The sequence below is a fragment of the Schistocerca serialis genome, chromosome 4, assembly GCF_023864345.2.
Source record: "Schistocerca serialis cubense isolate TAMUIC-IGC-003099 chromosome 4, iqSchSeri2.2, whole genome shotgun sequence".
Classification (NCBI taxonomy): Eukaryota; Metazoa; Arthropoda; class Insecta; order Orthoptera; family Acrididae; genus Schistocerca; species Schistocerca serialis.
In genome coordinates this window covers 128,491,187-128,506,474 of record NC_064641.1, presented here as the reverse complement: position 1 = coordinate 128,506,474, position 15,288 = coordinate 128,491,187, and the positions used below count along the sequence as shown (strand labels likewise).

Here is a 15,288-nt window from a genome sequence, read left to right as displayed (position 1 = left end):
TTAAAGATTGTAATGTGGACATCAAAGCAAATATTATAAGGAAAAGATAGTCATATCAGATAACAAAATAAAGACAATATAGTGAAGGAGGAGACCGGCAGAACCGGATTTCCATCATAAAATCTTTAAAATCAAAAACATATAGTGGGTATGAAACTTCCTGGCAGATTAAAACTGTGTGCCCGACCGAGACTCGAACTCGGGACCTTTGCCTTTCGCGGGCAAGTGCTCTACCAACTGAGCTACCGAAGCACGACTCACGCCCGGTACTCACAGCCTTACTTCTGCCAGTACCTCGTCTCCTACCTTCCAAACTTAGTGGGTATGATGAAATATCAACAAAGTTAATTAAAGAATGTGATTCTGAGCTAAGTAACATATTAAGCTATCTGTGTAACCAGTCGTTTATCAGTGGAATATTTCCTGAAGGGTGGAAATATGCTGAAGTTAAGCCACTGTTTAAGAAGGGAGATAAAGAAATAGCATCAAATTTCCTTCCAGTTTCACTGTTGCCAGCATTCTCAAAAATTTTAGAAAATGTAATGTACAATCGGCTTTATAACCATCTTATCTCAAATAACATACTGTCAAAGTCACAGTTTGGATTTCCAAAGGGTTCTGATATTGAGAAGGCTATCTACACTTACAGTGAAAATGTGCTTAATTCATTAGACAATTTCAGGCAACTGGTATATTTTGTGATCTGTCAAAAGCATTTGACTGTGTAAATCACAGTATCCTTTTAAATAAATTAGAATATTATAGCGTAGCAGGAAATGCTGCAAAATGGTTCAAATCTTATATCTCTGGCAGGAAACAAAGGGGGTTATTAGGAAAGAGACATGTATCAAGCTATCAGGCATCATCTACCTGGGAACTAATTACATGTGGGGTCCCACAAGGTTCCATTTTGGGGCCCCTTACTTTTTCTTGTGTATATCAATGACCTTTCATCAGTAACATTACCAGATGCCAAGTTCGTTTTGTTTGCTGATGATACAAACATTGCAATAAATAGCAAATCAAGTGTAGTCTTAGAAAGATCAGCTAATAAAATATTTGTGGACATTAATCACTGCTTCCTAGCCAATTCTTTGTAACTAAGCTTTGAAAAAAACATACTACATGCAGTTCAGAACTTGTAAGGGGTATCCCACGAGTATATGCCTAACATACGATGACAAGCAGATAGAAGAAGTGGACAGTGTTAAGTTCTTGGGATTACAGCTTGATAATAAATTCACCTGGGAGGAGCACACCACAGAACAAATCTCTATTTGCAATGCGAATTGTGTCGGACATAGGGGATATAAAAATGAAAAAGCTGGCATACTATGCTTACTTTCATTCCATAATGTCATATGGGATTATTTTTTGGGGTAATTCATCAAGCCAAGCTAAATTTTTCCGGGCACAAAAACGTGCAGTAAGAGTTATATGTGGTGTGAACTCAAGAACATCCTGCAGAAGCCTGTTTAGGGAACTAGGGATACTAACTACTGCTTCCCAATATATTTATTCCTTAATGAAATTTGTCATTAAAAATATATCGCTTTTTCAAACCAACAGCTCAATTCATGGAATCAATACTAGAAATAAGAATAATCTTCACAAGGATTTAAAGTCACTTAGTCTTGCACAAAAAGGTGTGCATTATTCAGGAACACACAATTTCAATAACTTGCCAGCAGCCATAAAAAAACTTAACAACCAAGCAGTAATATGTTCATTGTAAATGTGTGTGTGTGTGTGTATGTGTGTGTGTGTGTGTGTGTGTGTGTGTGTGAGAGAGAGAGAGAGAGAGAGAGAGAGAGAGAGAGAGAGAGAGTACAATCTAACTTCTGCACCATTCCTGTGCAGTAATGTGTTCATTGTAAATAAGTATTATAGTAGTTGTATTACACGTTTATTACCTTGTAAATAAATGAAAAAACTTTTTTATTTTAAATTCAGTGCATTAGTATTTGTAAAATGACTCTTTGATATAGTGATCATTAAAAAATGACGATCATTCCACTTGGGACCTGTGGAATGGCACATTAGCTTATTTGTTTTAGTTGTAAATATTTGTCATGTATTTATGTTTTTCTGACATGTTCTACATGCTGGAGGACCTCCTCACTAAGGATCAATTGGAATGAAAGTAAATCTAATCTAATCTTGTACTTATGCATTCGGGGCCTGTTCCAATTTGAATGCTGGAAGGGAACGTCCTCTCATTCACTACACGCCACAGAGAATCCTATAACGGAGTGGGAGCTCCTCAGTGCCCTCGCACATTGCCCCGACATAGCTCTTGGGCCTGATCGGATCCCCAACTAGATGATTAAACATCTCTCATCTGACTACAAGCGACACCTCCTCGTCACCTTCAACTGGATCTGGTGCGATGGCATCTTTCCATCGCAATGGCAGGAGAGCACCACCATTCCGATGCTCAAACCCCATAAAAACCTGCTTGATGTGGATAGCTATTGGCCCATCAGCCTCACCAATGTTCTTTGTAAGCTGCTGGACTGTATGGTATGTCAGCAGTTGGGTTTGGTCCTGGAGTCACGTGGCCTACTGGCTCCATGTCAGAGTGGCTTCCGCCAGGGTCACTGTACCACTGATAATCTTGTGTCCCTCAAGTCTGCCATCTGAACAGCCTTTTCCAGACAGCAACACCTGGTTGCCGTCTTTTCTGCCTTACGTAAAGCATATGACACGACCTGGCGACGACATATCCTTGCCCGCTCCCGATTTTTATCCGAAACTTCCTGTCACTTCATACTTTCCATGTCCAAGTTGGTGCCTCCCATAGTTCCATCCATATCCAGGAGAATGGAGTCCCGCAGGGCTCTGTATTGAGTGTATCTCTATTTTTAGTGGCCATTAATGGTCTAGCAGCAGCTGTCGGGTCCTCCGTCTCACCTTCTCTGTATGTAGACAACTTCTGCATTTTGTACTGCAGCTCCAGTACTGGTGTTGCTGAGTGTCGCCTACAGGGAGCCATCCACAAGGTGCAGTCATGGGCTCTAGCCCACAGCCTCCAGTTTTCAGCCACAAAGTCGTGTGTCATGCACTTCTGTTGGCATTGTACCATTCATCCGGACCCAGAACTTTACCTTCATGATGATCCACTCACCATAGTGGAGACATATTGATTCTTAGGACTGGTTTTCGACACTTGATTGACTTGACTTCCTCACCTTCGTCAGCTTAAGCAGAAGTGCTGGCAGCACCTCAACGCACTCCGTTGCCTGAGCAACACCAATTGGGGTGCAGATCACTCTACGCTGCTGCAGCTCTACAGAGCCCTTGGCAATCCCGAATTGACTACAGGAGTGTGGTTTATGGTTCAGCAGCACCCTCAGCATTGCATTTACTTGACCATGTGCACCACTGCGGGGTTCGACTAGTGACAGGAGCTTTTAGGACGAGTTCGGTGACCAGCGTACTGGTGGAGGCTGGGGTCTCTCCATTGCAGATCAGACGTGCATATCTGCTCACCAGTTCACACATTCATAGTTCTCCTGAGCATCTTTTCCCGTCCACGGCAGTCCATCTCCCGCATCGGCGGCCCAGGTCACGGCTAATGATTGCTGTTTGCGTGCAGTCCCTTCTCTTCGAACTGGAGTCCTTCCCTTTACCACCTCTACTTGCGGTCCGTTCACATACACCTCCATGGTGTACGCCTCGGGTGCAGCTTCGTCTGGACCTGTCGCGTGGCCCTAAGGACTCTGTTAACCCTGTGGCTCTCCACTGTCACTTTCTCTCGATTCTTGACGTGTTCTGGGGCTCTGAAGTGGTTTACACTGACGGCTCAATGGCTGATGGTTGCATAGGCTTTGCCTACGTTCATGGCGGCCATATTGAACAGCATTCCTTACCCAAAGGCTGTAGTGTATTTACTGCAGAGCTGGTGGCCATTTCTCATGCACCCTTCATGCCCTGAGGAATCCTTTCTTCTGTGTACTTACTCCTTGTGCAGCCTGAAAACTATCAACCAGTGCTGCCCTCGTCATCCTTTGGTAGAGTTCATCCAGGAGTCCATCTATGCCGTGGAACGGTCCAGTCGTTCAGTGGTGTTCATCTGGACCCCTGGTCATGTCGGAATCCCAGGAAATGAACTTGCTGACAGGCTGGCCAAACAGGTTTCATGGAAACCACTTCTGGAGATGGGCATCCCTGCAGCTGACCTACATTCGTTATTACGCTGCAAGGTTTTTCAGCTTTGGGATACGGAATGGCAAAATATCAGTACGCACAACAAATTAAGAGCCATTAAGGGGACCACGAATGTGTGGAAGTCCTTGATGAGGGCCTCTTGCAGGGTCTCCGTGGTTCTCTGCCAGCTCCACATTGGCCATGCCTGGGCAACCCACGGTTACCTCCTGCACCGTGAAGACCCACCTCAGTGTTGGTACGGTGCCCAGTTGACAGTGGCCATTATTCTTCTGCTCCGTCCTTCTTTGGCTGCCCTGCAAATTCATATTCGGTTGCCGGACTTGTTATCATTGATTTTAGCAGACAAAGCCTCATCAGCTGATTTGGTTTTACATATCATCCATGAGCGTGGGTTTTATCATTGATCTGAGTTTAGCACATGTCCTTTGTCCCTCTGTGTCCTCCACCATAGTGCTTTTAGGGTGGAGGTTTTAGTGTGTTGCAGGGTGGCTGGCTTTTCCTTTTTATTTTCATGGTCGGGCAGCCAATGTAATCTGCTTCCTTGTTTTACTCTCTTCTAACTGTTTCTTGCATCTCTCTGTTGTTTTCTTGTCCTCTTTTGTTCCTTTTAGGGTTCGTTGCCTTTCCTTTGTTCTTGTGGTCTTTCCTTTCTTTCCGCTTTGTGTTATATGTCTCGTCTGTTTTATTTTCACACTGGTGGCATTGTTTTATTAGGAACAAGGGGCCGATGACCTCGTAGTTTGGTCCCTTTCCCCCTCTTTTACCCCAACCAACCAACTAAATTTGAATGACAAGTAGTGCATCAAAATTTCCCATCAGGAGCTGTATTTGTCGAAAGGTGAGAGGAGGAGATTAGGCAAGAGCTTTGTTTGTGGACACAATCTATGGGGTAGTTGAGCAAGAAGTTTTTATATAGATGTTGAGAAATTTGATGTTGGAGTTGATACATCTGCCATGGATTCATAGGCTGTAGGAAAGGGAGTGTTTGGTGTGGAACAGGTGACAGTTGTCAAAGTGGAGCTGTTGTTTATTGATTGGTTCTGTATGGAATGAGCTTTGGATTTGAGCTTAAATGAGATGGAGGTCAACTTCAAGGAAGAAGAATTCAGATTTGGAAAAGGTGCTAGTGAAATTGAGTTGTAAAAAGGAGTTAACCTGTTGCAGGAAATGGAAGAGTTCCGTGTGACTATGAGTCCAGACAAAAAAAGATGGGGGATGGGGATGGATATGAGATGTTCCAGGAAACGGTTGGTACCTTTTACGTTGACAGGAGGCTCTGCATGAAGTGTTGAAGGTGCTAGTAGTAGGAACTTTGAGCCTGCTACAATGTGACAGTTGGAATGGTTGTTCATATGTATTTTGAGAATATGTGGTTGCACTTGTCAGAAGGGGTAAAGAGTTCATTGGAGGCAGTTGTGAGTTCTTGAGTAAAAGAGAGAAAAGAGAGAGAGAGAGAGAGAGCGTATGTATGTGTGTGTGTGTGTGTGTGTGTGTGTGTGTGTGTGTGTTGTGGGAGGGGGGAGCGGGGGGGGGGGGGGGAATTGTTTGTTTCTTAGAGTTCCAAAAGCTAGCACAGTTTTTTCATATGTGTCTACCTGTGTTACTTAGTCCTGAAGCTAATTGCTGGCCAACGATTCTGATTTTTTGTAAAAATTCAATCAGTTTCATAAATGTAAAACACAATATTATGGATGTTCTACAGGTTTAATTTATTTGTTTAACCATGTTTAGCCCTACAAGGCGATCGTCTGAGAAGTTACTATGTTTTCACACAACATTGGAATAGAAGTTACTCTTCTAGACAGAAGCACGGACACATGCTAAATACCATCTTTGGCAGTGCAGCAATAATAACTGGCCACAAAATATCAGATTTTAGCACCAAGCCACGGATATTTCTGTCTGCAGCTAGTGGCTAGTGTTGCTGTCTCTGTATCACGGGGTCCGGGATTCAGTTCCCAGCCGGGTAGGGGATTTTCTCTGCCCGGGGACTTTGTGTTTGTGTTGTCCTTTTCATTTCATGATCATCATTATCATTATCATTATCAGCATCATCATCATCATTCATGACAGTGGGTAGATTGGAATGAGTAAAAAATTGGCCTGTGTAAAAATGCGGACTTTGTACGGGCGCTGATGACCGCGCAGTTGAGTGTCCCACAAACCGATCATCATCATCATCATCATCATCATCATCATCATCATGGATATTTCTATTGGATTCTTGAACATCACCAGTCCCTGCTTGCACATTAGTGAATATATAATCTTCTGACTGGTAACTGCAGTACCCGGACATGGTAATCTGGCTTCTCAGCAGATACACAAACACAGGGAATTTCACAATGGGCCTCATTTAGGAAGTCCGTGAGTTTTCAGCAAGCCAGTGGCTGAATTGTTGCTCTGGTAGACTGTGTAGGCTTCTTGAAAGAAGCATAAAAGGGGGTATAGGGGAGGAGTTGTATAAACTGACACTATAGTAAGTGCCAATAAAACATTGCTTATAGCATGTTCATTGTTTTAGGCTGTTACCCGTAACTGTATTATGTCCATTATTTTACAGTTATTATGAATTACTGTACTTAACAAAGGTTCAAGAATGCCCTTTCACTAGCATATCGAATATTCATATCAGAGGAATGCCCTTAGATTCTAAATCAGATCTGTATATCTGGAATGTTGCCTTTCAGCAATCCATTTTTTTACAAACTGCCACAATTTTCTTCCTAGCATTGTACATACTTTCTCTCAATAATATAAACTATTTTCAAAGTGTGAAATGTCTTACAACCAAATAATGTCTCAAAAACGCCATAATGTATGATGTACTTTTTGGGCGAGACGTACTTGTGTCTCCTGAAATCTGTCGCCCATGGTCTCTGGCCTGTCACGCAAGCAACACAGTCCTGGCTAAAAATCTGCCAATTTGCTCCCACACATAAATGGACCTGGTCTGTGGGCAGCTCGGAAAGACTAGACATGACAGCCATGGCCCATGCATCAGTGGGAAATGACAGGTGTCAGATGGGTAGGCTAGGCTCATGATGAGAGATACCCATGGAACTGGGTAGTGGATTAGACTCATCACGGAAATCTGCTCATGCATGGACAGCTAATACAATTGAAAAGGTAACTCATTGGACAGTAAATAAACATAACGGAAGCAAACCAGGAAAAGCATTAACACTAAACTTGAAAATAGTGGCTATATAACAATTTAAGTTAATGAGCCAAATATTTTTTTTTTAATTTTACAAGAGTACAAAGGATTACTTGTAAAGGTAATATATATGTAAAATGATACATAAACAGAGTAAACGATAGAACTGACAATCATAACAATAGAATATATTTAGTAAATGGCCAATCATAATAAATAAATACAGGAAAATGGGGGAATAGACAGGTGGGAAGCATTTGGAAAGCAGTGAGAATTAAAAAGTTTAAAAGAAGGGAAGCATTAAACTGCATTTGGTCATTTAATTTTAAATCAGGACTGTTGTTGATTTCCCAGGCTTCTAACAGGTTGAGTCTTACGCTTTTGTTGGCTGAGTGGAGGACATGGGACTGTGACATAGTTGAGACCTTCACTCAGTTCGTGCTCAGAAAATGTGGAATCATTGTGCTGCAACCTCCACCTGCAATCGTATTCAGCCAACCTAGCTTAAGTGTCTCTTCCTGACTGACCAACACAAAACTTATTACAATCGGGCAAGTAATTTCGTATACTCCACTGATCACCAGTAATTAGGTCTTTTGTTTGCTTATGAAAATACACTGTGCTGTGGAGTCCTCACATAGCAGAAAATCCTATTGTTAAAGCAAAAACAAAGATGATTCATGGGACATAGTACCGCAAAAAAAAAAGCACTGATCTCACAAGTAACTGAGATTATGAGTCACATAAAACACCACTGACTGTGCTGGCAACCATTTCATCACCCGATGACGGCTGCTGCTACATTGTGTGGCAGACAGGCACTGGCGAGCCGTTGCGGAAGTGATGAGAGGACAGGTTGGTGCGCCATCCCCCCACTCGTCAGATGCCATAGGACAGGACCAGGAATGACGTCTCCATAGTGACGCCCTCATCGCAGTCAGTGTCAGAGACTTCAGCAGGGGCATTGGAAACAGGACCCAGCAATACATTTGGTCTCACCATGAGACTGAGGATGAAATGGGGGAACTGTGAGACGGCAAGCACCACTAGCTAGACAAAAAGATGTAAATTCTTGAGAAACAAACTGGGGGCCATTATCGGTAACCACGATACATGGAAGGTCCTCAATGGCAAAAGTCTTAGACTGATGAAATAGTGGCCACCATGGACATGGACGGACAACGTGCCACATAGGGAAATGGAATAGGCATCCACTACAATGAGGGAATACTGATTTAGGAAGGGCCCAGCAAAATCAACGTGTAGATGCTCCCATGGGCAATGCAGCATCGGCCAGGGGAAAAGATGCCTACGGGGTTGCCTGTCCCATACATCCTCCTACGACCACCTACTCCAGTCCGGTCACTAACATCACCTACCCCATCAAAGGCAGGGCTACCTGCTAAGCTTTAACCACTGTGCTGTATTCTATGTAGGGATGACAACCAGTAAGCTGTCTGTCCACATGAACAGCCTTAGACAAACTGTGGCCAAAAAACAAGTAGACCACCCTGTTGCTGAAGACGCTGCCAAACATGATACCCCTCATCCCAATGACTGCATCACAGCCTGTGCCATATGGATCCAGCTTTTCTGAATTGCACAGGTGGGAACTTTCCCTGCAATACATCCTATGTTCCCATAACCCTCCTGGCCTCAACCTTCATTAGTCACTGTCCTCACCCATCCAGCCCCCTCCCTGTTCCCATACCAGCACTACACAGCCGTCATTTCACCGCCACACCCAGTCTCTTAATTTCTTCTTATTTTTATTCCTCTCCTTCCACTACTTACCCCCTCCCCCCTCCGCACCTTCTCTCCTGCCCTCCGTCTAAACTGTAACACTTCACTGTCCGCCACTCCCACCATATTATCCCTCCCCCTGTCCGCCCCAGCCTCCTCCTTACCCCCACCCAGTTGCCACTCCCATCATGCGCTGGTGCTGCTGCTTGCGGTGTAGTTTCAGCTCTCTGAGACTGCAGACGTGTGTGCAAGTTGCGTTTGCGTGAGTGTGTGTGTGTGTGTGTGTGTGTGTGTGCGCGCATGTGTGTATGTGTGTATACTGCTGACAGAGGCTTAATGGCCGAAAGCTATGAGTATGTGAATCTTTTTATTGTGCCTATCGTGACTCAGCATCTCCACTATATGGTGAGTAACAACTTTCCTCCTCTGGTACTGTTACATCCCATCCTAGATTTTCCATTGTTTGATTAGTTTATGCTTATCTATACATGTCACACTTTTGTTATCCCATTTCTTTCACTCAATCACTCCCTCCCTCACTCCCTCCCACCATTTGACTGGGATCAAGTGGACTACTTCTTAACTTACCCATTTATACCAAACTTCAACATCCATCTATTCACCAACACTTGCACAGCTGTGACTGCCTTCCGGTCCAGCATCGGCACCATCTCGATATAACAAGAAGAGTGGTCTGTTACAGTTAGCACAAAACAATTCCCTGCTGGAGTTTGTTTAAATGGGCCAAACACATCCACCCCAATAACCTGAAATACTGATCGACATCACCTTTTCTTCCTCTCCACCAGTATTTCTCTGCCATCCTCTGATTCATTGCTCTGCACCCTTCATGGCCAGACAAAATATGATCATGCATTTCTCTTAGCACCTCTTCCCTTAGCTTCACTGGCACAACCACTTGTCGCCCCAATCTCATCTCCTTACATAACAACTCATCACACATACCAAACTGCTAGTGCTTACTGTACTGCTCACATTAAACTCAGCACTCTGTGCTGCTTGCCACTCAGTTAAGTCTTGATCCAGTGCCCTGCCCGACCTTCCTGCTTAGTGTGTCCACATTTCCATATTTCTTCCTGGTTTGTGGAGTACTTTGTACCCAAATTCACTGAGTTTTAATGGCCACTTCTTCAGTCTACTGGATGGGTCCTTCAAACTTGGTAACCACCTCAAAGCATCGTGGTTAGTCACTACTTTAAACTTCCTCCTATACACGTAAAAATGGAAGTATACTACTACATACATTAGGCTAAGCATCTCTCTCTCCATGGTAGAATAATTACTCTCAGCTCCATTCATTTGTTTCGATGCAAAAGTAGTAGGCCGTTCTCAATTGACCTGGCTCAACACACACCCAAGAGCATGGTTCAATGCATTGCACAATAATATAAATTCTGTCCAAAAGTGCATGAATACCAACACTGCACCTATTGTCTATACTTACTTTAACCCTTCAGATGCTTTCTGACACTCCTCAGACCACACAAATTTGATACCTTTTCTTAGTAATTGCACAAATAGTTGTGCTATGTCAGACAATCCTCTCACAAATTTTTGATAATAATTTGTGAGGCCCAAGAAAGACTGGAAGTCTTTGCTTTTTCCAGGCAGTGGGAAATATTGCATCACCTGTATTAACCTCAGATTAGTCTTCACACCTTTCTTACTAAGTACATGACCCAAGTAATTTATTTCTTCCAGTGTAAAATGACACCTCTCAGTACTCAGTGTTAAATGTACAGCTTGTAACCTCGTTAGCACTTATCTCAGTTGGTGGTCTTGCATATCCCTTGAAAGAACAATTATGTCATCCATATACGCCAAATGTTGATAAGGCTTTCATCTATTCAAGACTCCCACCAACCAAATGCTGGAATGTTGCTGGTGTATTTTAAACCAAATGACATTCTTTTACACTGGTAATTTCCACAAGGTACTGAAAACACAGTCTTCTATCTATCCTCTGGAGCCACCTCCAACTGATAGTACCCACTCCTTAAGACCATCATCGAGAAATACTGGCACTGCCCAAGATTTTCAATGGTTTTGCTGATATCCAGAATGGGGCAAGCATCTGTTACTGTCTTACTGTTCAAATGGCAGTAGCTGCAGCGTAATCGGTACTTCCTTGTAATGTCTATAGACTTTTTCGGCATATGGATAACTGCTGCTCTTCTGCTGTTATGCTAGCAGCTAACTGTTAGTAGACAAACTCTTCAAAAATTGTCTACAGAGACTGTGGCATCCTGTACAGCCTCCAGTACACTGGTGCTTTGTTCCCCTCAGGAATCCTGTGTTGCATCGTGTGCATTGCAGGCAATGGCCCACATGGAAAGAACAAGTCTTTAAACTCCAACAACAGTTCTTCTGTCTGTGTCCTTTTTGTTCCCCTCACATGCTTAATCTTCCCACGTAAAAAGTCATCCACCCATTCATCATTTTTTTCCTTACTCTTCACAAGATCAACAGGTTTAAGAACATTCATGATAATCAGCTGCCCTGCAGGAACAGGTTAACTATCCACAAGCCTGCTCCACTCTCTTTCAGCTTCCTCCTTCCTCCCTTCTGCTTTTCTTTTTTTCCTTCTCTCCATAATCAACATATTCCTCATGTCCCAAGACCCATTTTCAATCAACTAATCGTAGTGCTCTCTCTGAAACTTCTCTCCATACTTTGGAGTTTTGCAATAAGCTGTACCGTTCTCTTCAGAATCAAGTGCTGTTTAATCTCTTAGCCACCTCCACATTCTTCACTCAAAATTTATCTACTTCACCTATTAAAATTTTAAACACCTCCCTGTGGTGGCCCCTGACAGTACTGACAGACCTGCTCCCTGTGGTACTGACCACAAAGTGATTACCTCTTATCAGTCACACAAACACAAATGGAAGAAATACTTCAAACACACCACTATCCCAAACCTCCCACTACTTTACATGGCTAAATATCCAACCATATTCCTTGCTGTGCACAAAACAAAAACAAATTACTAGAACATTTAACTGTAACACAATTGTATCATTTCTTAAAATAACTCAACTACTCTTGCCTGATTGACTGCTCATAACCACTCCTAAGCACTGAAACAATGACTAAACATAGCTTTACCTCCTGAATCACTGTACATGGCCACAGCTTATATACTACTAGACAGTGAGCGACACTTCTTGCTCATGACATCCATATTCCCCGTATCAACCAGGTAGAAACTAACACTTATATTTACGTCACCTCGAAATACCATGTGTGTTCACCTGTCGCATACTGATCTTACAAGCACAACTCAACCACTGACAAAAACAACTGACTTGCCATGACACTCACAAGCAGAACAGAAAAAAAGCTGAAAGACTGCACCCATCCCACCATGAGTCGATGAAACTGCACATCCACAGTGGTCAAGTCATCATCTCCACCCACAGATAGCAGTTGTAGGATACAGATCAGACATCACGCTGCGGGGGTTGATACACTCTCCACTGTCCACTGTTCGTGACATAACTCTCCCGACACAATTCTGCAGGGTGTGGCACTGATTTCAGGTACTACTCTATAGGGAAAGCAGTGGAATGATGGACCAGTGGGGCCAAGTGATGGACTGGTTTTAGAGTGAAATTTTTTATTAGACTTCAGTTAAACATCTTGTCGTTGACAAGGTGAGGCAGACATGCCCTACTCTGATGCAGTAAGCCAGCAATGGCCAACAGATAGCTGACATCAGCCCCAGCAAAGAGGTACATGCGCCAGTGCCCTGCGATGCTGACATCAGTCTGGCAGAAATATAGTGGCCCATCAGTTCACTGAGACCTTGACATCAGCAGAATTCTCCTTCTCGTACTGTGACTGCTTTCATCTGCAGAATACCTGTGCCCAGGTGACTCAGGCCAGGCTAGTGTCCACCATGGTGACGAGGGAAGACTGTGTGCATGGGACATGACGTGCTGCCCCCTAGCTGGAGGGTGATGGCAGCAGGTGGACAGCACTGTGGCACAAAGTCTGACAGGGTGGACTTAATGCAGAAGACAGTAGCTCTAGCCCGATCTCGAACTGATAGCTGCAGCTGGCAGTGCCCAGTTGTCTCATCGTGTAGCATAGCCCTGGCACTGTGGTGGTGCTGCTTGACTCTGAATGAATCTGCCTCAAAATTCACAGTTATTTACACAGTGCCAGGGCGTATTTGTTGCTCTATTACCCAGCCCCCCATCACATAGCTCATAACATGGTTCTTGTCCTGGAATGGTGACAACATCTTGCTTGCTCTGGCTATTGCTGCTGTACAGCTAGTTTGTTTCACAATCCTTTCGCATACATGTTGCTATAAGCTATATGTCCCCATACTATGCTTACTGGCCTGCGGTAGCTAGCACAACACTCCATGGCAGCTTTCACTTTAAACTAGATAACAACGCTACATTGGTTCAAGTATGATGTTACCTGCATTTGAAATTACACAGTGATATATTATTTGTTGTTAAGTGAAACATTTACTCTATGTCACATATCCCATTTGAAGTGTGAATAAAAGTAAAATTTCAGAATGAGATTTTCACTCTGCAGCAGAATCTGCATTGATATGAAACTTCCTGGCAGATTAAAACTGTGTGCCAGACTGAGACTCGAACTCGGGACCTTTGCCTTTCGCGGGAAAGTGCTCTGGAAGGTAGGAGACAAGATACTGGCAGAAGTAAAGCTGTGAGGGCGGGTCGTGAGTCATGCTTGGGTAGCTCAGATGGTACAGCACTTGCCCACGAAAGGCAAAGGTCCCAAGTTCGAGTCTCAGTCCGGCACACAGTTTTAATCTGCAAGGAAGTTTCAAAAGTAAAATTATATCTTGAGCAGAATTGATATTTTACCATACCTCCAGAACAGCTGTTCCGACAGCACAGGCAAGTGGATTTCCACTGAATGTGTTGAAATGCAGGGATTTCGTTAAAGATTGTGCAATTTCTGTTGTAGTGACGACAGCTGCCAGTGGGAATCCATTTCCAATACCTTTTGCCATTGTTACAATGTCAGGCTGCACATCATGTCCCTCAAATCCCCAGAAGTGATCTCCTGTTCTTCCAAACCCAGTTTGCACCTGTTGAAAGTAAATTATAGAAACATTCAGATTTCTGTTGTTGATCCACAAAAAGTTATTTTCAGTAAGATGATGCAAACTATTTCCTGTTTTGGCAGGCATAATTTCTTTTGTACAAAGCAATGTGCTGAGGCTGCTGACACATATTAAATGTACAAACCTGCACCACTTAGGATATTTTCAAAAAAAAACATAATATTTGTACAAAAACAGTTTAATAATATTGTTTTAGTCTATAAATTTGTAAAATAATACTAGTCTTGAATTACTTTTTCAAATCTTTTGCATTTATATTGGAAGTATTTTTAAAGAGAAATGTTGATATTCCTTACCTTTTTTGGACATATTTTATGTTCAGTAATAACATTTCAGTGTTTGCATGGTAAAAACAAAAAAAATGTAAGTTTTTTTTTTTTTAAGTCAGAATTAAAATTATATGTCAGAGACTCAGACTCAGAGGATCTAACAGCATCAAGACCGGAGTTACCAATGACTGCAAGGGGGCCCATACAACAGTTTTGTTTTGGAGGGGGTGGGGGGAGCTTGGTGTATCGAGTATTTTTAATATTTTGGAAGATGAATGGCAACATACAAGTAGCTATAAGGTAGGAGGGGTGCTCGTGAATGACTGTATCTCTGCTGATGTAGTTATGATTTAAATTTGTTATAAAAGTTGTGAAAAATAACCATTCTTACTTTGTAACAACAAAAATAATAAATCATTGATAATATAATGTAAATGATATGAATATAATTATATTCATATCATTAATTTGAAGCCAACAATCACGTTTGTTATTGTTATCGTTATTGTTATTGTCACTGTACATTTCGAAATCTTTTCTGTCGTCTTATTTCCTCCTTCTGTTTTTGCCAGCAGTTTCACTTTCTATTCACCTTCTCCCTTTTTTACCGTAATCCAGTATACAATTTTATCCCGTCGATATACACTCAATAATACGTAAATCACTTCGAAACCATAACCAAAAAAATTTTTTTTTCCCGCTTTGCTGCTATAAAATCCACCGTTTCCAGTCCACAAACAGTTCCTTTTAGCTATTAAACAACCCTTTCGGCAGTTTTAATAACTTTTGCGTTATTTCCATTTCCGTTT

The 15,288-nt window shown here is 42.6% G+C and overlaps 1 protein-coding gene across 1 annotated transcript in view; it reads right to left on the bottom strand.

Moving 5' to 3' along the window:
* LOC126473761 (alanine--glyoxylate aminotransferase 2, mitochondrial-like) overlaps positions 1-15,288 on the bottom strand; it is a 172,450-nt gene that overhangs the window by 7,658 nt on the left and 149,504 nt on the right. Inside the window, exon 8 of the mRNA XM_050101019.1 lies at positions 13,953-14,174. Coding sequence (XP_049956976.1) covers positions 13,953-14,174 — 222 coding nt within the window. The remainder of the gene's footprint in view (positions 1-13,952; positions 14,175-15,288) is intronic.